This window comes from Arvicola amphibius, chromosome 7, assembly GCF_903992535.2.
Source record: "Arvicola amphibius chromosome 7, mArvAmp1.2, whole genome shotgun sequence".
In the NCBI taxonomy this organism is placed as follows: domain Eukaryota; kingdom Metazoa; phylum Chordata; class Mammalia; order Rodentia; family Cricetidae; genus Arvicola; species Arvicola amphibius.
The window spans coordinates 39,420,715-39,445,625 of record NC_052053.1 but is presented as its reverse complement, the minus strand read 5'-3'; the positions used below and the strand labels follow the sequence as shown (position 1 = coordinate 39,445,625).

The window sequence follows — 24,911 nt, the reverse complement described above, 5'->3', positions numbered from 1 at the left end:
TTTTTACCTGTGTAAAATGTCCTCTACTCTAAAAAAGCTGCAGAGAAACCCTGTCTTGAAAAACCCCCAAAAAAAAAGAAAAAAAAAAAAAAGAAAAATGTCCTCTGATCTTGTGATTCAGCACACATAGGATTGGAGTCACAGTTATCTGTGAATCTTGGTAAAATTGGTTATCTCTTCCCTCTGTTTTCTTCCTGGCCTCTATTTGTTCTCTTATGTCGCATATCCTATTTTAAGTGCCTGCCTTAAATTGCTTTTCCAATTCTGGGCAGTGCCCAGAATGGTCACTCATTCATTGTGCATAGTAGCAAACAATTGTTCTTTAAATTATTTGAAGACAAAGCAAACTCAGGCCAGACCTTAATAGCAGCATACACAAACAACCCAGGAAATGATTCCAGAATTCAACTCACCTGACTGGCTGTGCAGTTTGATAAACAAGTTCTATTATCCGCTGCAAGATAGAAGTTGGTGGGACATGCACAGGTGTGGGTCTTCCCAGGGGCTAAAAGGCACAAATGGCTGCACCCACCATTGTTTACTGTGCAAAGATGTTTGGAGACTACAGATAAAAAGACACAGCAAAACGAAATTATCAAGACCAGCAACGTGACACGGCATTTGAGACTGAACTTTCAAGAATCATAATTTATAGTTGAATAAACCATCACAATTTGAAGCTATAAAAGTTATGGGTATATCTAAGAAATGCTATTCAATATCTTATTTCACTAATTTTAAATACCTTCTACAAAAACAAGTGTGTTAGTTAAAACTAGTTGCTCATTAGAAAAATAACCAGACTGGAAGCATTTTGGGTGAAGAAATACATATGCTTAAAAATATAAATGCAAAATAAAGCAATGAAATAATGAGCTATAAGCATGATGCTTTGCTTTTAGTACAGGAAAGCCATCAAACCTGTATTCCACAAGTTTAGTAGAATCCTATGAAGCACATTGGATTGCAATCTTAGAATCCTAAAATATTGAAAAGGAATTCCTTCTAGCTAGAGTTCTAGAAATTAAGGACCCTGTAGATGTACTCTAATGCATTATTTTAAGGATATATTTTACACTTCTCTGACTACATGAATTACTCACATCTCAGCTTAATACAATTGGAATAGATGAATAATTATTTACGCTATTATTGAGCTTCTAATCATACCCTGCAATAGTAGTGCTTGATATGAACTGGCTTCATTATATAAAATAAAGCTAAATAATGGAATCTGATCATGCTTATCAATAATGAAATTATACTTAAACTTGAAATAATAAAAATATGAAATGCAGCTGAAAGATGTGGATGCATTATGGAAATCATGGAAAGAATAATTACCATCAGGTTGTCTATAAGAATGATACACCTGGATATCTGTGATGGCATGCCATGAGTTAATCAGTGAGAGTCTGTCTGCTCCCGAGGTTTTATGGACACGGCTGAGAGACTTGGTTTTCCCATCAGTCCAGTAGATGTAGTCTTCAAACAATGTTAGTGCAATCACCCCTGGAATATCTTGATTAGGGACTGTAATAGGAGATGGCAAGATTAATGTTCAGTCTTGGAAGACTGCCAGTTCAAATATTCAATACTATATGGGCTGACAGATACTACCGCTACAGAAATTCTTCTGAATAATTGCTGTGACAACCTGTCAGATTGGCAAGGTTCTTTATTACTGCTTAAGAGAATGTAAGATTAGGCATCAGGGTTCACTATGCTCATTTTTTTTGCTTGGTTTAACAACTCGGAAGAAAACGAATGTGATCAAGCTCACCGTTAGAGGAAGGCTGCTTTAGCAGAAACAAGAAGCATCCAACATTTTAAAATTGAAACTATAAAGTATATGTGTGTGTGTGTGTGTGTGTGTATGTATGTATGTATGTTTCCTGATCTTCAACCAGTAGGTATTTGATTTCTTCCTTAAAGCTAAAGTTCATTGACAAGAGTTCTGCCACATAAAATGCTTACATAGAAATTTGAAGATGAGATGTATTTAATACCTGAAAACAGAGTGTCATGAAATGTATTTAAGTCATTGATATTTTCATTGCTTGTACATGAAGATAGTCTAAGAGCGAAGGGAAAATATTTCAAATAAAAACTTATTATGAATATAAAGTTATTTTGCTGCTGACTAAAATTACTTTGTAATTATGACTTTCATCATAAGAGAGAGTTTAAATATAGAGACTGCTGGACCGTCACAATTTGGATTTTTCAAGTATTCTATGGCAGATTTTGGATGGCAAAAAAAAAACCATATAAATACTTTGGTGATGAACAGATTTCTCTTCTTGTGATGAGGGACTGTTTGGCATATGTTCAAATGCCTCAGGCCTAAAATAATGTGCAAATATTAATAGCTTTTCCTTCTTGCTAATGGTTTCTCAAAGTTACCAAATAATCAAGTTCAGAAGATGAAAACTTTCAAGACCATACAAGCATTCTAATAATTTTGTGCGATAATAGCTAAAGTTCTAAAAGAAAGTTAATTGATGAGCACAATAACTGCAACAATACTGTCTCTTTCATCTTCGAGATTTCAGTGACCGAAAATTAATGTTTGTCATGTTCAGTAGCAACGAAAATATATCAAGGTTTCAATACAATTTGTCATGTTTAGGGACGTTTAAGACCTCGTTTTAAAAATGCATGGTAAATTTGTGTTGTCAACAAAAAACAAATAGGTAAAACCGTATATATTGTGTGGAAGATAAATCATATGGAATCTGAGAGTTCGCTATGATTCAGTCACAATGTAAATAAATAAATAAATAAATAAAGATAGATGAGAATAGTACAATTACATGTTAAGTCATTTCATATTGGTAGTAAGGTATCAATCAAGAAATGCACAACATATGAGGAGGCACAATTAGAGAAAAGTTTAGAAAACTTAGGCATTTTGAATCCTGATGTTAACTCCATATGTCTGTGCAACTTAACTCTCCCTATCCTTGTGGAGACACAGAACCCATCAAAAAATATGATGAGTGTAACTGGGTAAAGAATGAGAAGCACACTTTGCCATAAAGTATCCCATATGCTTCTTTTACAAATTACTATCTCCTTCCTCTGCTGTATAAATTCAATTTTAAAAAAGATAAAAATGTGAATAATGGGAATGGGTGATAATTATGAGTCCATCACCAGAGGGTATAGGTTGGAAACTTTAAAGTAAAGCTGCAGAGTATCTTGAAATGCTCAGAAACATTCTATTTATGCCTTTTCAGAAGTAATTTTATCATTAAGTATGGGCTCAAAAGTTAATCATCACTTTAAACTCTCCATCTACTGAGATTCAATTAAATTCTGGGGAAGGATGAAGTTTTTGTAAAAATTAGTCAATTAGCATTTTGAAAGTAGCACAATCTTTCCTGCTACTCCAAACTAACTGTCACTTATTTCTACTGCTAAGTACGTGAGCACTTCAGAATGAGCATATTAGTGCAACAAACATCTCTCAGTTCCAAACACAAACAATATTGAGGCTGAGCAGGATTGCAGTGGGGTAATAATTTTATGCACTTTATTTCATTTACTACTGCCTAAAATCGACTGTAAAGTGTTATTCTTCACAACATTTGAACAATGAAGAGATGGTCAAAACGGATAAAGTAAAGGCACTGGTCTTTGAATCTGAATCAGGTTCTCTGCTGGCAAATGCAAGCATCTTTACCATTACCATCGTCATCCCCAAATTTTCTTAGGAAGATGGAGCAGGGAGAACAAGAAAAGCTGAGGGTTCACGTCATAATATCCAGTTGAAAATCAGCTTGCTTAATGGCCTGACTGCACTGTGCTGTAATGATATCCAGATGTGTGTGATTTACTGGAATACTAATTGAGTATGATCAACAGAAATTATTTTTATTACATAGCCATCATAAATTCATGGGCATCAGTGGTTTTTGGAAGCATCACTCCAGCCCCTGGCATCCATATATCCAAGGAGTCTCGAGTGTTTGGGTGCTAATTCCATCCCAAGCCCCCTCCTTTGGGACCTGCCTCAGATTCCACCTCCATGAAAGCCCACCAAACTATGTCCCCTCCAGCATCTCTGGAGGGTATACCACTCCCACAGGGTATTTAAATTCTACCTTACAGAACAAGCTTGTGGTTTTTCGGTCTTCCTTATTGGTATCCATTAAACCTGGGCTTTTTCTAATTCAGTTTGATTTGCTCTGATTTGGATCATGGCATTGGCAGAGAGGTTTATTGGGCTGCAGAAACTTTTCAATCAATCAGGGCCTATGAAATGGTTCAGTCCATAAAGTTGCTTGTCACCAAACCTAACAACTTATGTTTGATTTTTCCGGACACACTTGATTGGGTAGCCTGTGAGTGTATACTCTCACACAAAATTTAATTAAAATAAATTTAACAAAATTAAAAATCATTGAATTTAGCAAAGTATTAGTTCAAGGGAACAAAATGTGGCTAAATGTACTGAGTACGTAGAAAAGTCAGGTTAAAAAGAAAAAGGGAGTGCATTTCCTTAATTGATACTTTTGTATCAATTTTCTGTTCAGCAGTGAAGAAAAGATTTGGCACCCAGCTATACAATCAAACTGTAAGTCCTCATTTGGGAAACATCATCAACTACTACCTTGAACAGAGAAAATGAAGTCAAAATACCAACCTATGTCAACAAGAGAGAAATTTGTCTAACCCACCTTATCTGACCTAGTTCATGAAGCTGGCTTTCTGAGGGATCAGGATACCCCCAACAAGGCCACAAACCATACCATAGAAATCAAACACAACACAGGAAATCAGGATGAAGTACTCCTACAGTACCCACTGTGATAATTCATCTGTTACACCAGGATCTCCACAAAGGGGTTAAGTGCCTATTTACACTGTGGCAAAAATGATTGCTCTATATATTAACTAAGTGATATATATAAGTAAGTGAACACTGTGTTCATTTTATCTATTAACATAGAAGACTTAAACCTACATTGATTACATAAAACATATTTGAATTAAACATTGTATATGTCCAAATAAGAAATTAGAGCCGGGCGGTGGTGGCGCACGCCTTTAATCCCAGCACTGGGGTGACAGAGGCAGGCAGATCTCTGAGATCGAGGCCAGCCTGGTCTACAAGAGCTAGTTCCAGGACAGGCTCTAGAAACTACAGGGAAACCCTGTCTCGAAAAACCAAAAAAAAAAAAAAAAGAAATTAGGCCAATTGTGGGGAAGAAAATGCTTACTTTATTTGCCCATATAGTTTTGTGTTGCATTATACATTTTGAAATGTGTGTATATATATATATATATATATGTATATATGAGCAGAGCATATATATATATATATATCAGAGCAGCAATAAGAAAGATATTTTGCAATGTAATTGGACAATAAACTGAACTGACAAACTATCATCCCAGAATGTACGGTGCAAGGGGAACATTGAATGAACTTTAACAAGGCAATGTGGAAGAATTTAGGGGCAAAATAGAAATATTTTCTCAATATTATGTATATATTCCTTTAAACATGAATATCATATACATGGATGGCTTGTATAAACTTCCATGGCTTAATTAAGAAAACAAGAAAGCAAAATTCAAAAAGTCATTGTATTTTACTGCTGAGTAGTACTCTAATGTGTAGATGGATGGAATAGAAAACACTATACTAGGTGAGATAACCCAGACCCCAAAATATGAATATGGTTTGTACTCACTCATTAGTGGATTCCAGCCATAAAAAATGACATTGAGCCTATGGTTCCTGATCCTAGAGGACCTAAGTAATAAGGTGAACCCAAACAAAAACATACATAGATCCTCCTGGAAATTGGAAGCAGACAAGATTGCTAGGCAGAAGTTGGGAGCGTGGGGGTAGGTGTGGGGTGGGGTAAGGGGAGAAGGGGAGAAAGAAGTGCAGGGTTGGGGAGAGCTTGGGGGAGTGGGATGGTTGAGATGGAGGAAGGACAGATATGGGAGCAGGGAAGATGATATCTTAATTAACAGAGGCATTGTGGGGTTGGCAAGAGGCTTGACTCTAGAGGGGTTCCCAGATGTCCACAGGGATGTCTCCAGCTAAGACCCTGGGCAGTGGAGGAGAGGGTGCTTGAACTGGCCTTGTCCTGTAGTCAGACTGATGACTATCTTGAATATCACCATAGAACCTTTGTCCGGTGACAGATGGAGAATGAGACAGAGACCCACATGGGAGTACTGGACTGAGCTCCCAAGGTCCAGTTGAAGAACAAGAGGGAGAATATGACCAAGAAAGTCAGGACCATGAGGGGTGGATCCACCCACTGAGACAGTGTGCCTGAACTAATGGGAGCTCACCAAAGCCAGCTGCAATGGGACTGAATGAGCATGGGATCAAACTGGACCCTCTGAATGTGGCTGACAATTGGGGCAGACTGAGAATCCAATAAAAATGACACTGGGATTTGTCTCCTTGGCATGTACTGGCTTTGGGGGATCCTAGTCTATTCAGATGCAAGTCTTCCTAAGCCTGGATGGAGCGGGGAGAGCCTTGGACTTCCCACAGGGCAAGGTACCCTGCCCTCTCTTAGGACTAGAAGGGGAGGGGAGAGGGTAAATGGGGGAGCGGGAGGGAAGGTGGAGGAGGGGAGGAAGTGGAAATTTTAATTCCTAGTATTAATAAAGTAATAAAATAAGAAAAATAAAACAAGAAAAACAATTTAAGAAAGGAAATTTTAAGTAAACTTTTACTTACATCTATTTGATAGCCACACACACACACATAAAAGACAAAAAAAAATAGAAGTGATATATGGGCTGTAGTTTAATGGGAACTTATTATATATCTAAAGCTCATTTTAAAGTTTTTACGGCAGCTTTTTTCCAACAAAGAAATATGAGATCTTAGTTTACTTATTCTTTATGTAGCCTAGTGTTTTTAATAATAAAGTTTTTGTATTGAAGTTTTTAAAAAAGTTTTTACAGCAGTTAAATTCCTATTCTTTACAACATCATTGTCTATTGAGGTGTTTGCAGTAGTTTGCTCAAACACTAGGCTTCTAGTTCTCATTTTGTGGACTCTATTTTCAAAAGAATATAACTGTTATTTGGCAAAAAGAAAATATCAAAGTAGGACTCACTTTGTAGTTTTCTCTGTTAGTCAGTTTAGAGATTCACAGTCATGCTTTGCCAAAGAAAAAGTGAGAAGGTGACAGGATCTTGTGAATCTGGCTTTAGTGCAGCCTTGCTGCTTGAGACACTGTCAGAATATTCTAGACTGCCAACTTCTGGGTTTCAACAAACATGATAAACGAGTGTGTTTCCGGTAGCAGTCTCTCAATTTTATATTTTTGTTTTAACTTTAAATATAGAGGAAAAATGTATAAAAGTTCCCTTTTGAAAAAATCTTATAGTTTTACAGGAAGTGTACTGGGAGGCTGCACAATTAGCTTGTTTTGCTGCACCATAGCATGTGGAATGTCCACCTAGCAGTGCCCTGACGAGCCTTCATTTTCTCCTGTGGGACTGACTGTATCTGAGTGCTATTTTTATTTTTTATCTACTTCTTTATTGTATGTTGCAAAGTAAATATGCCCATGTGTGTGTATTCCTTCCATGTGAATGCACACAGAGTTCAGAGGGCAAGTTGGTCCTTTCCTCTATTGCTTTCTAGCTTAGATTTGAGACTGGCTTCCTCACTGAACTGAAGCTGCTTTCCTATGCTGGTTGTCTCGAGGGGTCCAGACCTCCACCTGCACAAACCCTTATACCAGGATGATGGAGTTTTAAGTGTTTCTTGGGGATTTGTACTAAAGTCCCTTGCTTTATTACCAAGTACGGCATTTCCCCCAAATCCTTAAATTCAATTTTGAAAGTTTTGCTTTATTCCTATGGGGCAGTTTGAATGAAACTGCCCCACGTAGGCTCATATAATTGAAAGGTTGGCTCCCAGTTGCTAGAGTTATTTGGGAAGGAATGAGTGGGAAGTGTGGCCTAATTGGATGAGGTTTGTTATTGAGGGTAGGCTTTTGGGTTTCAAAAGTGCACTGCCATTACCAATTAGCTCTCTTTCTCTCTGCCTCCAGCTTGTGGGTCAGGTATAAGCTTTCAGTGCTGCTCCAACACCATGACTGTCTGCCTGCTGCCTTGTTTCCTGCCATGAGAGTCATGAACTCTTACTGCCTGGAAGTATTAGTGCTAGTAATAAAAGTTTTCTTTTATAACTTCCTTTGATCATGGTGACTGTAAAGTGCAAAAAAAAAAAAAAGTAACTAGGAAAAATCACAACCCCTGTAATTATCATGTAGAAATGGCTATCTAGGCTTCATTAGCATTTTCTTAAATTAAACAAGGGTAGAGAGTTCGACCACCAGATTATGCAGTTACATTTACAATGGAGTCAAGTCCAAGCAGAACAAAAGTTTATAATGATTTTTATTATCATATATGACTTATGTATTTATTGATTATGCCTTGTGTTTTAATTAGATTAAAATTATGTAAATAAAATTACCTGTTAAGGTTAAGTTAGCCATTTCTATACAAGTTAATACATTTGAAATATTTGTCTCCTAATACTGTAATTATAACAAAACTTTCAAATCAAACCTAAATACTCTGGTTGGTTTATAAAATACTAAAGATAATCTCCATCCTTCACAGGAGCTTTAGCGTTTTCTCCTGGAGTTTAGTCTACACAATCTCTTTTACAATAGACAACAATCCTGAGGCAAACACAGGAAAGTTTAACAAAGGCAATTTTTTCAGAGACATGAACATGACTAATGTAGATTGATTTTTTTTACTTATATCTCTAACCAGAGTGATAAAAACATTCCTGAGAAAAAGTGAACCACCTGAGAAGGGGAGTGTCTACCGTTAGATGAATTTGGTATAGAGGGGAAAAAAGGAAGAACAACTCTTTTGGATTTTTTCTTCTATACTGTCACTGCTCCCTGGAGTAAAGCTAACTTAAACCCAGGCATAAACATGTCCTGAAAATATAGTTAAAATATCAACCTTCCAGAAGTGGGTAAGGGCATATATTCTTTTTTTTTTTTTTTTTTTGGTTTTTTGAGAAAGGGTTTCTCTGCAGCTTTAGAGCCTGTCCTGGAACTAGCTCTTGTAGACCAGGCTGGCCTCGAACTCAGAGATCCGCCTGCCTCTGCCTCCTGAGTGCTGAGATTAAAGGCGTGTGCCACCACCGCCCGGCCAAGGGCATATATTCTTATGTAGAGAAAATAGAACCCTCCAATTAATATTTTAGGTATACTACGTTATTTAATGTGTCTCTTCCTGATTTAAAACTTCACTAAATGTCTCTAATCCCAGGGAAAACATTCACACTATTCAGTCAGATGACAAAACAGTTTTCAACTGAGAACACCATTAGTTCCCTATGCTAAAATTCCCCGACATAACCATTTTCCTTGGTATCTTTCAAGAAAGATATGAACACAAGTATGAGTATGGAGTGGAAATTAAAATAGTTCTGGATGACAGTCTAAAGGAATGAGATGGCTCAGAAAAAATTAGCATTTAAAACTATGGGGTGGAATTGACGAAAGATGAGAGAAACACACAGTCTGGGAAAGAGATGATAATATTAAAGGTGGGCAGAAAAGGTTTATTATGCAAGAGAGAGTGAAATATTCATTTTCATTTCAAAAAATAAATGACAATGACCAATAGGTGGGAGACAGACAGTTTCTATCTCAGGAAGACAGAGAAGAGTGGGTAGGTGGAAAATGTCCAGGGCATACTGATCTTCAGGAAATTAGGGCAGCGAAGGTGATAGCACCACCAAATAAAACCACTGTGATGAAATGTAACCCCACTAGCAAGATTTTATCTCCTTTGTCAATATCATGCCCCCTTTAGAGCTGCTTGTGTAATATAACTTAAAGATAATTTTATCTTCAAAGCATCTGAAATATGCATTTATTACTCTTCCTTATAATTATTTTTGTTGTTTTTTTAAAGCATTCTTGCTTAATTTTAAGTAATACCCCTACATAATAAATTGCAATCAAATGGATCTAAAATTTATTGTTCGGAAACAATAAAAACCTTAAGAAATTCTAGGAAGACTAAGGCTAGAAATGCTTCTGAATATCAGAATATGGAAAAACTATTTTTTCCTGTAAATATATAATGTTTCTTTCAGTCACTTTGTAAACAAAAAGCAACCTTCTTGATTCAACACATGTCTTAGAACACAGACGAACTTAAGCAAATACTGCCTGGGATTAGATTTCAGGAGGCCACCTTTGAATACAGTAATAAAATAAAGAAATCTAATAAAATTCCAATTGCTTCTTTAGTGTAGTGGTACATTACATGTTTAAATTTTTGTTCTGTGTCTAATTTACAGTGACAAGTATAGAAACTAATGTTGTATTCAGAAATCTTCAAACTTAAACAATTATTAAGAGTGGTTTATGAGGGACACCCGTGGGAGGAGAAGAAGAACTGGGAGCAGGAGAAAAATGACATATTCTGACAAGGGTTTGGGGGTTTGGAAATGTCTATGCATCACTAGGAGAAATGCAAAACGGTGTAGCCACTCCGAAAAATGATTTAACAGATCTTAAGCAACCTACAGGACCCAGCAGAGAATATTGAAACGGGGATCTCAGATTCATGTTGGTACATAATATCTCTCGAATACTACTTAAAGGAACTAAAGGATAGGCATTGTTCATGTCTTTCTACAGACAGATGGGCAAATTAAGTGTTTTCTAATGAATGGAATATTACTTAAGCTTAAGAAAGGGATGTGGTGCTGACGAATAGCATAAGAAAATGGACTCTGAAAATGCATGCTAAAGGAAATGTTCCAGACAGAGAGAAAAAAAAAAACCGTAAGACTGCAAATTATACAAGGAACTTAGAATGAGGAGACTGATAAACATAGAAAGTGGGAAGCGGTTACCAGGGACGAGGGGATGGCTCCTAGGAACTGAATTTATAACTGAAACAGTATTTACACTAAGGAGACAAGAAAAAGTTTTGGACGTAAGGTATGGTAATGATTCCCCAATATTACAAATATATTTAATGCTACTGAAGTATATCCTTACAAAAAACAAAAATTAGGCTGTATTTTAAAAAAGGACTCGAGACACTAGGAAAATATAGGTGGATGGCATTTGTGGTACAACTTTATCTAGAATTTCCTGTATCACTTGCCTATATTCTCATCTCAAATGATACAGACTGCTAACACACATTGGGAATATTGGTTATGTACAACTCAGCACAATACTCTATTTTACCTGTTTAAAATTATCCTATTATGAGTGGGGTATGGCCTTTTCAGAAACTTAAGCTATAATGACATATCCCAATAATAAATGTGAAATTTTCTTCAGTACTATGAATGATACTGTAAAAATTATAGTATGCTAAATTTTTAAAAGTCTACCTTGAATGGATCTTCTCATGATAATACCACTGCAAACTCTGACATAAGCAAGGAAACATTGTTTCATAAACTTGAAAAAGGCAGATCCATGCTTTTCTGTAATATTCTGTATCTTTCTAGTGAAGATTCAATGTGACATGGGCAATAGGAATTATGGTTTGTATTTATTCCTCCCTCCCCTCTGTCTTTCTTTCATTCCTATTTTTCTTTCTTTCTTTTCTCTTATTTTTTGTTTTGAAGGCAGGGCTTCTCGGTATACCACCTTGTAGTCTTGAAACTCTCACAGTAGATTAATCTGGTTTCGACCTCACAGAGACCTGAGTGCCTCTGCCTCCCAAGTGCTTGGATTAATGACATGCATTAATCTGTCTTCTTTGCCTTAAGATTTGGGTCCAACTCTCAGTTATACTTGGTAATTCAATATGCAGATCATTTAAACACTGTTCAGAGAAAGCTACTCAGTCTCCCCTTCGAAGCTATGACAGCAAGAAGAATCAAGGACGTTTTAACAAATTAAAAGCTACGAGCTTCATTGAAGTCCTGTATAGTCCCTTGAGTGTCACATGAAGTGTCCAGTTATGACCTTTCACATTCCAGATCAGCAGAGCTCTTAGCCTGACTCTTTCATGATGGGACTGACCCTAACTTCTAAGCAGGAGCACACATTATATGTCCCAGATTTTCTCTGATATATGCTACATGATGCAAGTCATGGTCTTCTAATACAGAATATTTTCTAGGCAAAAAAATGAGAATTGCTGGCATGCCTCAGTGCAATGGAAATTCCCTCACACCAACAAGATTTGTCTGCTTAGAACTTAGAAAATGATCCATAGACCACAGTTTGCCCAATACTGCATGAACATGCACACTTCTTGCCCATTTCTGTAAGGCACCTCAGAGTCGATGTCAATATCATAGATGGCAGTGCTGATAAATCATGGCCAATTGAATAATAAATTCATTTGCTGCCTTCCATCTTCACTCTTTACATTTGATTTCTGGGGTTAGTGGTCACATCCATCTACCAGAATTCCCACAGTCAGGCATCTGATTTAGAGCTCTGGGAGCAAAATGATAAATATGCCTCTGAAATCAAACCAGAAAAGAATGCAGTACACAAGCATTTCCCTGAGCGTTCTGGGTTGTCCTAGGGAAAGGTGAAGTAGGAAGATAGTTGATGAAAATAAAAACAAACAAATGAACAGAGAAAACCACCTGGTCGGGTGGATAAGAGTGTTAGTCTCACAAACATAAGGAACTGTGTTTGATCCCCAGCAGCAGAAACAAGACAAGTGTTACCGTGTAAGGCGAGAGACCCAGAGATAGGATCAGTTGGAGCTAGGGAGACCCCAGCGGTTTACTGGACATACAATATAGCAGAAGTAGCCAACTCGGGGTTCAGTTAGAAACCCCCATCTCAAACAATTATAGCAAAACAATGGCACAGTGTTGGGGGATATTATTTTCAGGTGTGTGATATTTGTTTATGCTGCATTTGTTTAACACTATGAAGCTGTGTTACTATGCCTGTCAAAAAACATGTCATTGTCCTAATAAAGAGATGAGTGGCCAATAGAAAGGCTGAAGCAAGTATAGGCAGGGCTAGCAGGCAAAAGTATAAATAGAAACAGAAATCTGGGAGGAGTGAAGAAGAGCAAAAAAGAAGAGAACGAGGAGTGACTAAAATGTCCATATTTCAAGTATATATGTATATATCACATGTGATATTTCTAAAACAATGCCATGGTTTGCAACTCACACACAGCTTAACACAACAGGTCCTGTTCAAAGCCTCAAATTCAAAGGCATGAAGAGCACTGACGTTCTGAGATGTTTTATAAATTACAGTTAATTTCAGTTTATCGTCCTGGCCTGGAAACATTTCTAGAGGAAGTGAACTGTATTTTGCTTTCTGTCATTAGCTTTAATTATAAACAGCAGCACATATTGTGAAGCCTCCTCTTTGCAATGTGCTGTGATGAAAGGAATATTTTTTTCAAAACTACTAAAAGGTAGTGTCTTACCATGAACAGAACATTCTGAAGACTATTCTTTAACAGTGAGGATTGTTTTTTAGACTGCTACCCTTTCATGTTAAAATTATGGAAATTTTTAATAAAAAATGAGAAAAAAATTCTTCAAATATTTAAATTATCTTCAAACACAAATGCAAAAGCTTGTGAGACTCAAGATACATAGACAAAATTGCCTCGTTTCTGGGATATAATTGTTACCCTTTATAAAAAGACTCTTTCAATGTATTTTATGCTATTTCCACAGAAGCATGCTGAAACTAGAATTCCTTTTCATAGTATCAGTCTACTGCTTTATGATTAGTAGTTTTAATAATCACACAGAACAGCCCCTTCACATCACAAACTAGACTATCAGATGAAACAACGCCAGGATTTAGGCTATGACTAATCCTCAGGGTTTTTGATAGAGGCACTTAAATGTTAAGGATCGTCTGGTTGGGACAGACTGTTATCTTTTAAATGGATGGAGAGAGAAAATATAATTGCATGGAATTCTTGACTTTATCCACTATGTAGAAGACAAACCATTGATGAACTATAGTTTATACACAACACCTGTTCATCACAGAAATTAGAAAATCAATATAAATTCCAACATGTAGGTAAACATGGCATAGCCATCTTAACTACACAAGATTAAAACACTTGGAAACAAGCTGAAAAGCAGAGAAAACCTGCTACAACAGATAACGTCTCAAGATCAGAAGTATCTTCTTATCACTTCTACTTTTGTTACTACACTATTTCCAGACAATTGTTTTACAACACATCTTCTGATACATATTCAGTTCCAGGAAACAGTTTCTAGAATGTGGAAAACTAAATCTGAATTTATGTCCTTTGATGCAATAGTTATAATGAACTTTTGTTCACAATAGAATTTTCTGGAGTTTTATTTGCTTTTCGTTAATAGAAACAGAAACTCTTGTTTAGACAGGTACACAATCATTGCTGATGTTCCTTTCTGGAGTCACCTGATTTTAGTAATGAACAATTCAGGGAAAGACAAAAGAGCTTAAATTCTGTGAAAAGAATTCCAAAGTAAGATTTATACGTTTCCCTGGACTTTAGGAAATACAGTTAGATTGAAAGCAACAAACTATAACATCAAACTCCACTGACAGAACAGGTCCCAGTGAGATGGCTGAAGGCCAATAATACGATAGTTTTATGTAACAGTATTAAATATTAGCCTTTGGGCTATAGTTATGTTCTAAGGACCCTCTGCTCGTGAATGGGATTAATGCTTCTACAAAAAGAGTTTTGGAAAGTTTCTTCCTTCTTCCCGCTTGTGGGAATGCATGAAGGCCTATAAATGAAGCAAAGCATGTGGAGGGATAAAATATATCAGCACCTTGATCATGAGTTTCCCACCCTACAGACTGGGAAAAACAGGATAGTGTTGCTTAAATTATTACACATAGAAAAATTTGTTCCCCAAACTGATATAAACTAAGGCAGTGATTTTCAGCTTTCCTAGTTCTGTGATCCTTTAATACAGGTCCTCATGTTGTTGTGGGGTCCCCAACCATAAAATTATTTTGTTGCTACTTCATAACTGAAATTTTGCTATTGTTATGAATCATAAGATAATTATCTGATATGGAGGATACCTAATATGTAACCACACTATAAAGGTCATTCAGAAAGGGTCATGACTCACAGGTTGAGAACTGCTGAATTAAGGCAATAGTATCTATTTTAAGTGCATGGCTATTCTTTTCCCTCCACTATAGAAGCAAACAAACACAGTAGTTTATCGGATAGAAACTTGAGTGTAGTTACACTGTTGGACAGAATTTGCTATGCTTGCTTGTACATTGCACAAACTAAAATCTATCATTTAATTGGCCTCTAAAAATCTCAAGTGTCAGACATATTTTTATCTATGTGTACACTTATATTCACTCTATCCCTGGGTAATAAGAGATACTATCATAAGACACCAAATTTTCTATTATGGTTTTAAAAGATGAAGTCTACAGAAGAGAGGAAGGCATTAAAGTTTTGACAGAAGGCATATTTCGCTGAGTCTCTTGATTATGAGCTATGTGACTGTGAACTAAATATTTAATCTCTGAAGTAACTTGACTGATGTAAATGGATCCCATGCCCCATGATGGGATGATTATAGAAGCATCCACAGTCTTGAATAAAGTAGGACTAAACTGAATGGATGTGTTTATGAGAGATGAACATGGTGCTTGGATCCCCTGTGGAAGGTATAGAACACAATCTCTCAAAGCTAAATCAAGAAGTGGATTTCAAGTTATCTCATACAGTATGAAACATAAGACTTTATATTTTTGAAAATTATTTCTGTGTGGTATTCATAGTAAGGTACTTATAGAATAACATATATTTCAGAATGCTAGAAGAATGAACATTGGAAGGTTTTATGTTACTAAAATCAATAGATCTCTTATCAGAACAGAGCTTTGTGATCCAATAACTTCACTATGGTGTACTGAATTCCTGAAAAGTGCATAAATGTATGGGAATCTAACAGATATAACACAGAAGACTACATTCTCTTTAGTAAGGGAAATACATAATATTCATTATACACCTCGTATGTGCTGCCTTAATCTTTCCATTGCTATATTTGCTAATTTATTCAGTTTAGCAGATGAGTTAGTATTGAATATGACACTGTATCCCTTTTCCCCCAGTGAAAATCACTTCAAACATTTTCTCCTGAAATATTTTAACAGTGTTTAAATTGGTTGCCCTTCCAGGGTCATTCATTTTCCACACTGCTGTCAAAACTAATAACAGTATTCCATAAACTAAACACCATCAATGGCTCCCTATGACCTAAGAGATGGCTACCAAATTACACAGTATATAAGGCTTGTCAAAATATGGCAGCAATTTGTTCTTGTTCATCTCAGTCATTATCTATTTTCTATCCTTTTCAGGCATGGACAAATTATCTAACAGTTACACTGATTGAAGATTCTGCTATACTTGGCACATGCTATTTTTCTGTATGAAGTGTGATCCATACTTTCCCATGCATAAAGACTTGTAGAGTCCCCAAGAACCTAGAACTGTCTACACTGAAAACTTTCATTATGCCTGTTTCTATTTTCACATTCAGAACCTTTTATGCTAACTAGTGTTTCCAATAAACTTTGATTTAAAGACAGTAACTTGTTCATCTTCACAATTCCAAAGTTTAATGTAATGCATCTCACAAAGGGTCAGTGATTGTGGAATGGGTGAATAAATGATTTGGATTCCAAAAAATAGAAATAAAAACTTTTGATGAACCAATGAGTATGTAATTTAAAATAAACTGATATAATAATCCAAGATCAATATAATATTTTACTACACTGAATTATATTATTAATGTTTTATCTTGTGTTATACAATAAAATAATATCATATAAACATGCTGTATAATATATTCATAGGTGAATGTGAATGTGTGTGTATGTGTATGTGTGTGTTTAGATTAAGGAGAGGTATACATGACTACATGAGATTAAATTTTAACATTTCTAGGTCAACATTTTGGTTAACATATTTTGAACTCTTATGAAATACTGTGTTAAGATCCAAGGAATGCAAGCTGGGCATTAAAGTCTAAATAGGAAGTAGTGGAGAAAGTGAAGGGTTCCTTGGATGCATTCTGTATCATATTCAAAGCACAGAGATTAGAAATCTCAGAGGTTCACAAACAGGAAAAACAATAAAAAAATTTTCAGAATAACTAAGTTGATAGAGTGCTTGCTTAATACGTGTGAAGCCCTGGGCTCAAGCCCCTAGCACCATAAGAACGCAGCATGTTGTCCTGTCTGTAATCTGGAGATAGAGATATTAACATCTGAAATTCAAGGTCATACTCAGCTACCTATCAAGTTTGGGTCCAAATAGGGATATGTGAGAGTCTATCTCAAAAAGAAATAGCCATATACAAACATAGAATGCTTCACAGACAGAATTACTGTATGATTATGATTGAATAAATCTGGAGGAACAAACCCTCTGTAAAGTACAGAGTTAAATTTAAAGGTTAATATTCCTCATTGTTAAATCTTGGTGTGTGAAAGAAGGTGGTTCTGAAGCTTTCATTATTGATCATTCACAACTCTTTGTTAGACTAACACCCTGCCTAAAGAGCTTGACTTCATGTTTAACAGCATAAATAAATGAAATTAATAACAATTGTCAGGATGAGAGGAAAAGGTGGTTAGAGAAAAACATCACTCAAATTTATAAAAGTGTATCATTTTGTGTCTCAAATATGCACTTCCTTCCCATGCCTAGAGCAATTAAAGTCATCTTTCCCAGTAGAGTACTTGAAACCTTCCCCTGGCTAGCTGTGGAGTCAGCATAATGCAGGCTTAAGTCATTCTCCATTAGGATGAACCAGGCAATTATTATCTTGTATCCTGATATTGGCAGCTAAGTCACTCAAAAAATGTCTCAGTGGTCTTTCTGGAAGATGCCTTGGCAGAAAATATTTCTTGATACAACAATTTTTTTCTTCACTTCTCTCCCTACTTGTGCCTGACACTGTTTATTAAGTCATTTTTAAACCCAGTAGCACAGTGATAGAATAGTCTATCAGTCAAATATTTCACTTTTACATATTATGGAGCCCATCACTCTTCTATATTGTATCTCTACCCACAGCCATCACTAGCCTTATGAGTGCAAGATACCATGTAAATGTAAATTTAATTTTACATTAAATATTTCAGATTACTCAGCAACATACATGATATATATCCAGAGGATGTTGTCAATATTTCTTAATAGTTCTGGTATTTTACCTGTAAATATTTAATACTCAAATATCCACAGTTCAGTTTAAGAGCAGGCAAACACTTTATAATGCAATATATTTGAATATATAACGGCAAATTAAATACTCATGTGTTTTACTATACAGTAAATTTTATCAAAGATGAATATACTTACAGAAGTTTAGTACATTTTCTAGATGTGAAAATGAAGGCTCAACATTTATAGGGACAGAAAAAACTTTGAATATGTCAACCTATGATTACAACAAACATTTGCTTTTGATTCTTTTGAGTAAAGAAAATATTTTTAAAGCTAAGTATAAAGGTGATTTGGTTTTGTTGTGATCAAAGTTACAACTTACTCATTGACTGATTGTTTACTTTAATTGAGTCCTGGTGGGGTTTCTTAATGTTCATAGTCACGCTGTCAACACTTAAGTGTGCTGCATATGCTTAACTAATCTCTGTGTTCTGGTATAGGAGCAGCTCGGCCAACTTCACAGCAATGCTTGTCAGAAAACCAAAATGGTTTACATGTTGACATAGAGGGCATTGGTCAAAATTAGTGACACCAAAGCTTTAGGACATTTTACGTCTTTTCCTTTGATTTTCATGGCTCCAGAATTTTGAGTCCCTCATGCCAGCACACAGTTTCAGAGTTTCCCCTAACAAGTAACAAGCATCTTCCCTTACTTTCTTTCTGTTTTTTTTTTCTTTTTCTTTTGAATTCTGTTCTACACTTAAAGGATATATGAGAAACCACTCTAAATGAGATTGCACCAAGGGACTGGGCTCTCAGCACTGCATGTATTTGAGATGGATACACATCAAAATTTCAAATATCCAAAGCAATGTTGATTTGTAAAATGTCAGGACAATGTCAATATCATTCTTTACTCAGAACAATATTCTACATGGATTTCCAACATTTGAGAGTTCTCATCAATCATTTCTTGCTTGCTAGATCTATATAAACTTTGTTCATATTTCTCTCCTTTACTGAAGATTTTCTATTAAATGGTTGCCACTTTCTAATTATTTCATCTTCATCTGTTTTTATTTAGTATGCATTTCTCTTCTCATCATTTCTCCTTATATCAATCTCCTTTACAAATTTGTTATAATTTTGGAAGTAATACATTATAGAAATTAAACACAATGATTTATTGAATCTATATTTTGAAATATACATATGTGTATATTTCCTGTATTTTATTCTGATGTGGAAATTGCTTGTTGTGGCTGTAGTATATAACTGTACACTTAAACATGTGCTAATATTATCTTCAAGTATTACTTATTGGATTATTACAAATTTACTTAATATTAACTTTTTTTTCCTTTGGTTTTACGAGACAGAGTTTCTCTGTAGCTTTGAAGACTGTCCTGGAACTAGCTTTTGTTTTTAACTTTTAAAGAAAACTCAAATATCACATAACATAATAAAAACTATATTCCAATCAAGTGTTTTCTATTCCAATTCAGTGAGGACACATGTAAATATTAATTTAGAAAACCATCACCCAATTTTTATGTATAAAAGTACATTTACAGTTAAGCTTACACTTTCAAAATTATGTATATATATTTATATACTTATAATTATGCATATAAGATGACCTTAAATAATTGCTTCATAAAATATTTAAATTAATATTTTCTGCAGTTGTAAATATTGACTTGTTTATAAGCTAGACCAACCTTTGTGTCTATGAGATCCATCCATGTTGCTAAATTCAATGTGATTTTCATCAGCCCAGTAGAGTCTACGGTTTACATAATCTATCGTTAGTGCCATCGGTCTAGAAATCTTGGTTTCTATGACAACACTCTGATTGGTTCCATCCATTCCGACACGGCCAATGTGAGGATACTCACAACAGTCAATCCAGTACAAATACCTAGGAAAGAAAATCAACAGCCATTTCGTCGACCGTAGTTGCTGGTGTAACACATCACACAATATTTTGCCTTTCGGTTTCACTGTTTCTAAATTAATACTCGATGTATCTCTGAACTGCAGCACTCATGGCAGACTTCAGTGCAGACTCTTCTTATATTTTTTGCTTGTTTTTTATTTTCTTCAAATTAATGATATAACACTTTGGGATATTCATTTATCATTCATCATGTTCTTGTTAATATACAAGCACAAGATTATGAGCTTCTTTTACATCTTCAAACTCACAGAATCATAACAATTATGAATGTAAAATTGTGGCAGTAATCTCTACTGTTAAAAGGATAAAACAACCAACTTTTGTATCTTCCATCTATCTACCTCTATCTATCTACTATCAGTTTTGACTTGTTACCAATTTAAACTATAGATGTTATTTCATTGGTTGGAATAAACATTATCACTGATACCCACTGTGCTGGTATAAATATTTATTTTTACATAATATAAACAAGAAAATTAAAATTGAGTGGATTGCTTCTCAAAGCAGCTATATCTCAAGCCTATGAGAGCCCACAGTTTGTGATTGCCAGTATATCTAGTTAGTCATGAGGAATCTGTGCCTTCATAGGACTTCCTACCTCATAGCATATTTAAATCACGATATCAGAAGGTATGTGACAGGAATAGGAAAGGGAGCAAAAACAGTAAAATTTATCTTGATATTCTTGAAGTTATACTAGTCAGCCTGAGTTAAATATTAACTCTGAATCATGTGAAATACAAAATACACAGGTAACACATTACCAAGAAATTCTGCTGTACTTAAACTAATTTGACTTGAGTTAGAAAATCCCATCAAGAGCATGTGATCAAACCGGACTCTCTGAACGTGGCTGACGAAGAGGGCTGACTGAGAAGCCAAGGACAATGGCACTGGGTTTTGATTCTACTATATGTACTGGCTTTGTGGGAACCTAGTCTGTTTGGATCCTCTCCTTCCTAGACCTGGATGGAGGAGGGAGGACCTTGGACTTCCCACAGGGCAGGGAACCCTGACTGCTCTTTGGACTGTAGAGAGAGGGAAAAGGGGATGGGGGAGGGGGAGGTAAATGGGAAGAGGGGAGGAGGTGAAATTTTGTAATAATAATAATAATAATAATAAAATAATGAAAAAAGATATATATCAAACATAGGGCTAAAATAAATATCACTGCAAATAAATGTCATTGTTATTCTGGTACTCATTTGACATAAAATACTAACATTTTTCTTTGATATTACAAATATTATTGGTGTCCTTCTTAAATATTGTGAATAGTCAGAAGAAATAAACCTTCAACAAGAACTAAACAAAAGAATGAGTTTGGGGCTGGGGATTGAGCTCAACTGGAAGAATACCTTGCTTAGGTTCCATCCTAGCGCCACAAAAACCAGGAACAATGGTAAATGCTTTTAATACCATCAGTCGGGAATTGGAGGTAGGAGGATTAGAACCTCTAGTTATGAAGGTTTGCAATCACCGTTTTAAAGTTGAAAACTTGAACACAAATCTAGAAATGTCAAGTCAACTTCTCCGAAGGCAACTCTACATTTGTTGCAGTGAAAAGTCGTATATCTCTGCTAATTTTAAATTCACTTGGGAAATTTTATACCACCAAGTAACGATAGTTGCCAAAAACATTAGAAAATGATGTTCTGTGTATTTATTCATAGTTAGTTATTATTTGTTTTGAAAAACAGCTGATTTTCACAAAAATATAACCTAGACAAAACATTTCACATCTTTCTCATGAACTAATGGAGAAACATGAACTAATGGAGAAACATGTAAGAAATTGACCAAAAAGAAGTCATAGTGACTAGCAGTTCACCTTGCTTCAATAAAGCAGTATACTTGCCATGTACTATTAGCACTGTATTTGGGAATATAGATACTAACCTTTCCTGCTATGCTCCTGTAGGGTTTTTATGCAAATTCATATCGAGTTAATTTACTTGTGCTTATGCATCATTTAGTAAAATATTAAGCATTATTTCAATAATTTTTGTGCTAAATTAAGAATGGTTTAAAAGAGATAGCCTTTATGTTTCTATTTAATAGGAACATGCGGATATATACTGTTATAGTCACACTTAAATATATGAAAACCAGGATATTTAACACAAATGCAATCAGCAAGAATTCTGAAAATGATTGCTTGTGAAAGGCATGATTTTGAAACTCCTAATAAAATTATGTATTCCAAATGCCCTAAATTCATAGAAACATCATTCTAAATTTTAGCTTCATATCTATTGATTTTTCACTCCAGACCTGATTTGCACAATCAGTACTAGGTTGTCAAGTAGAATCAAAATGGCTACATCATTCAAGTCAATTTCTGTTCAATATTTCTTTCAAAAGCTCTTAAGTGTCCAACATCTGAAATTCCTGAACATTAAGTCCTCCATAATTCAAGGGACTAAATATTTTATTCCAGTCATTTCTTTCGATTTAAATGTGTGGACTCAGTCTGTGTCAGTTCCTCATTATAGTTTCAAGTTATTGCTTCAGGGCTTTCATTATGTTATTTGTCTTACACATGTTTCTTTAATTAGAAGATATGTCTGTGAACATGCAATTCATAGTGTTTCCTCTGTTTTCCCCAATTTATTTCTTGATTATTGTTAGTCCCTATTTTCATGTTAGGTTTGAAGAGGAATGGTTGAGAAATATTTTGTAAAACCCGTATTTTCATTGAAGCACACTTCAGAAATAACTGCTGTACCTGATATTGCAGGGCTTTGAGAGGGCAATGAAAATATCTCTGCTGTGGTTAGGCACCAACAGACAACGATAGCTATTTCCTTAGCAGTTTAGATTACAAATAGTCAACAAAATCATTTTTGCTTTATTACAGCGTAATTGAACAATGACAATATAGGGTTGCTTGACTCACAATCAGAAAGCTCTTCTCCTACAGTTAATGACAAAAAATGTCTAACACACCTTACTGCCCTACTTAAGTGGATGGAAGACTTTTACTTAAACGAAATTTCCCTTGATGTTAGAGTATGCAGCAGATATTTTCAAAGCACTGTTGGATAGGAAGCAGAATGTGAAGGTATGTTTACCTAAATGGCTTCCCAAGTGAATTTAGTACTTGTGGACATAAAAATATTGACAAAGTATTTTATAAATATATTAAAGAGAGTGCATGGTTATTTGCGGATTTTTTTAACAAAATTTGTGTTTACTTTCACCTGAAACTTATCTTTATAATTAGTTTTGAAATTCCTCATGAAATGCAGATTTTTCTCTCAGATTTTAGAACACAGCTAGACTTAGTTGCTGGCTGTAATTGTGTCACAAGGATAGAGCATCCTTTTCTAGGCCATTATGGCCATTTGAGTCACAAAATAATATATATATGATAACTGGCTAGTCTTTCATGATTGTGGTGTAATTAAAATAAGGAAAGACTCTGGTCTCTTGTAGGATACAAGCTGGCATATTCTCAAAGACATGGTATGTGGAGTCTTAAGGAAGCAAACCTTAGAAACAGGTTGCTTTTGTTTCAATTCTGTCTTCCCCTGACTGTGCAAACCTAGATTTAAATAATCTTCATGAGCCTAAAATTTATAAAATATTGAAAAATATCATTATCAACTTATTTTTATGAGGCCATCATGAAAAGTGTAGGTGCTAATACTTAAAGAAAATTTAGATAATAAACATTCTAATGACTATTCGGCAATATTATCTTATTATGCAATGCCTCACATATAGCCTCTGTGAATTAATATTCTTTTGGTTTAATAATACCCACTCAGTAGGATACTAGCTATGTTAGCTTAGACCTGTGCAACTATACTATGCTTCTGGATTTCATGTATATTATCACTTTACTTGCCAAATAAAATACTCATTAAATGGAACATTATTTTAAAAAAATCTATATTCAAGAAAGGTACCATGACAGTATGAGTGCTCCAAAGAGGATCTCCTGTTACCTTATGAAGAAACAGCATCTTCTTCTTTGAATATATAAGAATGATTTAGTATACAAGTACATTTCAAATTTGATAGTGAGTCTTCTATAAGCAAAATGGGTGTTTTTCCTTCAAAATAGAACTCCCAAATAATTACCTATGTGGAACATTTGTTCATGATAAATAATATGACAATTAATTGTTCAATGAAAATATTTAGAGCTTAAAATTTTGCCAGGTAATATACAATATTTGTCTAAGATATGATAAGAAAAGTCATAGCCCCAATGGTACCTACTGTATAATTACAACCATGTAAAAATATTCAAAAGAATATCTTCTTGTAACCATAACAAAAGATTCTGTGCTCTTAAAGAAGTGGTTGTTTGAAATGAATTAAATTATGAGCATCCGAGATGTTTTATTTTCTGAGAATTTAGGTAAGAAAATCAGAGAGACATCTTGTTCCTAAATTTAACTCTAAATCTGAATCATTGAAATAATCATGTGTGTTCATTTCTTGTGGATTATGCCTAAATAAAAATATACTGTACTCAACTATTTATAATTTTAAAATTAATGAGAGGAGTGTTTTAGCATAACTGCAAAGTCTGAAGGTATGTTTATTTGCTTTGCACACAAAATTAGAAATTAAATTTTGATCCTGGCCTCTCATTTCCTCACAGCAAGCATTCCTCCTTTATGATAGCTTCTTTTGAAGCATGCAGGTCATTTAGTTCAACCACATACTTGCTTTTGCAGAGGTATGGGTTCACATCCCTAGAGCTATGACTTCACAGTCTTGTGTATGTTCAATTACCTGTTTATTGCCTGGCTCCACAATGTGT

At 35.1% G+C, this 24,911-nt stretch overlaps 1 protein-coding gene across 1 annotated transcript in view; it reads right to left on the bottom strand.

Moving 5' to 3' along the window:
• Lrp1b (LDL receptor related protein 1B) overlaps positions 1-24,911 on the bottom strand; it is a 1,542,993-nt gene that overhangs the window by 197,160 nt on the left and 1,320,922 nt on the right. Inside the window, exons 60-62 of the mRNA XM_042055373.1 lie at positions 19,890-20,089; positions 1,345-1,533; positions 414-562 (exon numbers count right to left, since the gene is read on the bottom strand). Coding sequence (XP_041911307.1) covers positions 414-562; positions 1,345-1,533; positions 19,890-20,089 — 538 coding nt within the window. The remainder of the gene's footprint in view (positions 1-413; positions 563-1,344; positions 1,534-19,889; positions 20,090-24,911) is intronic.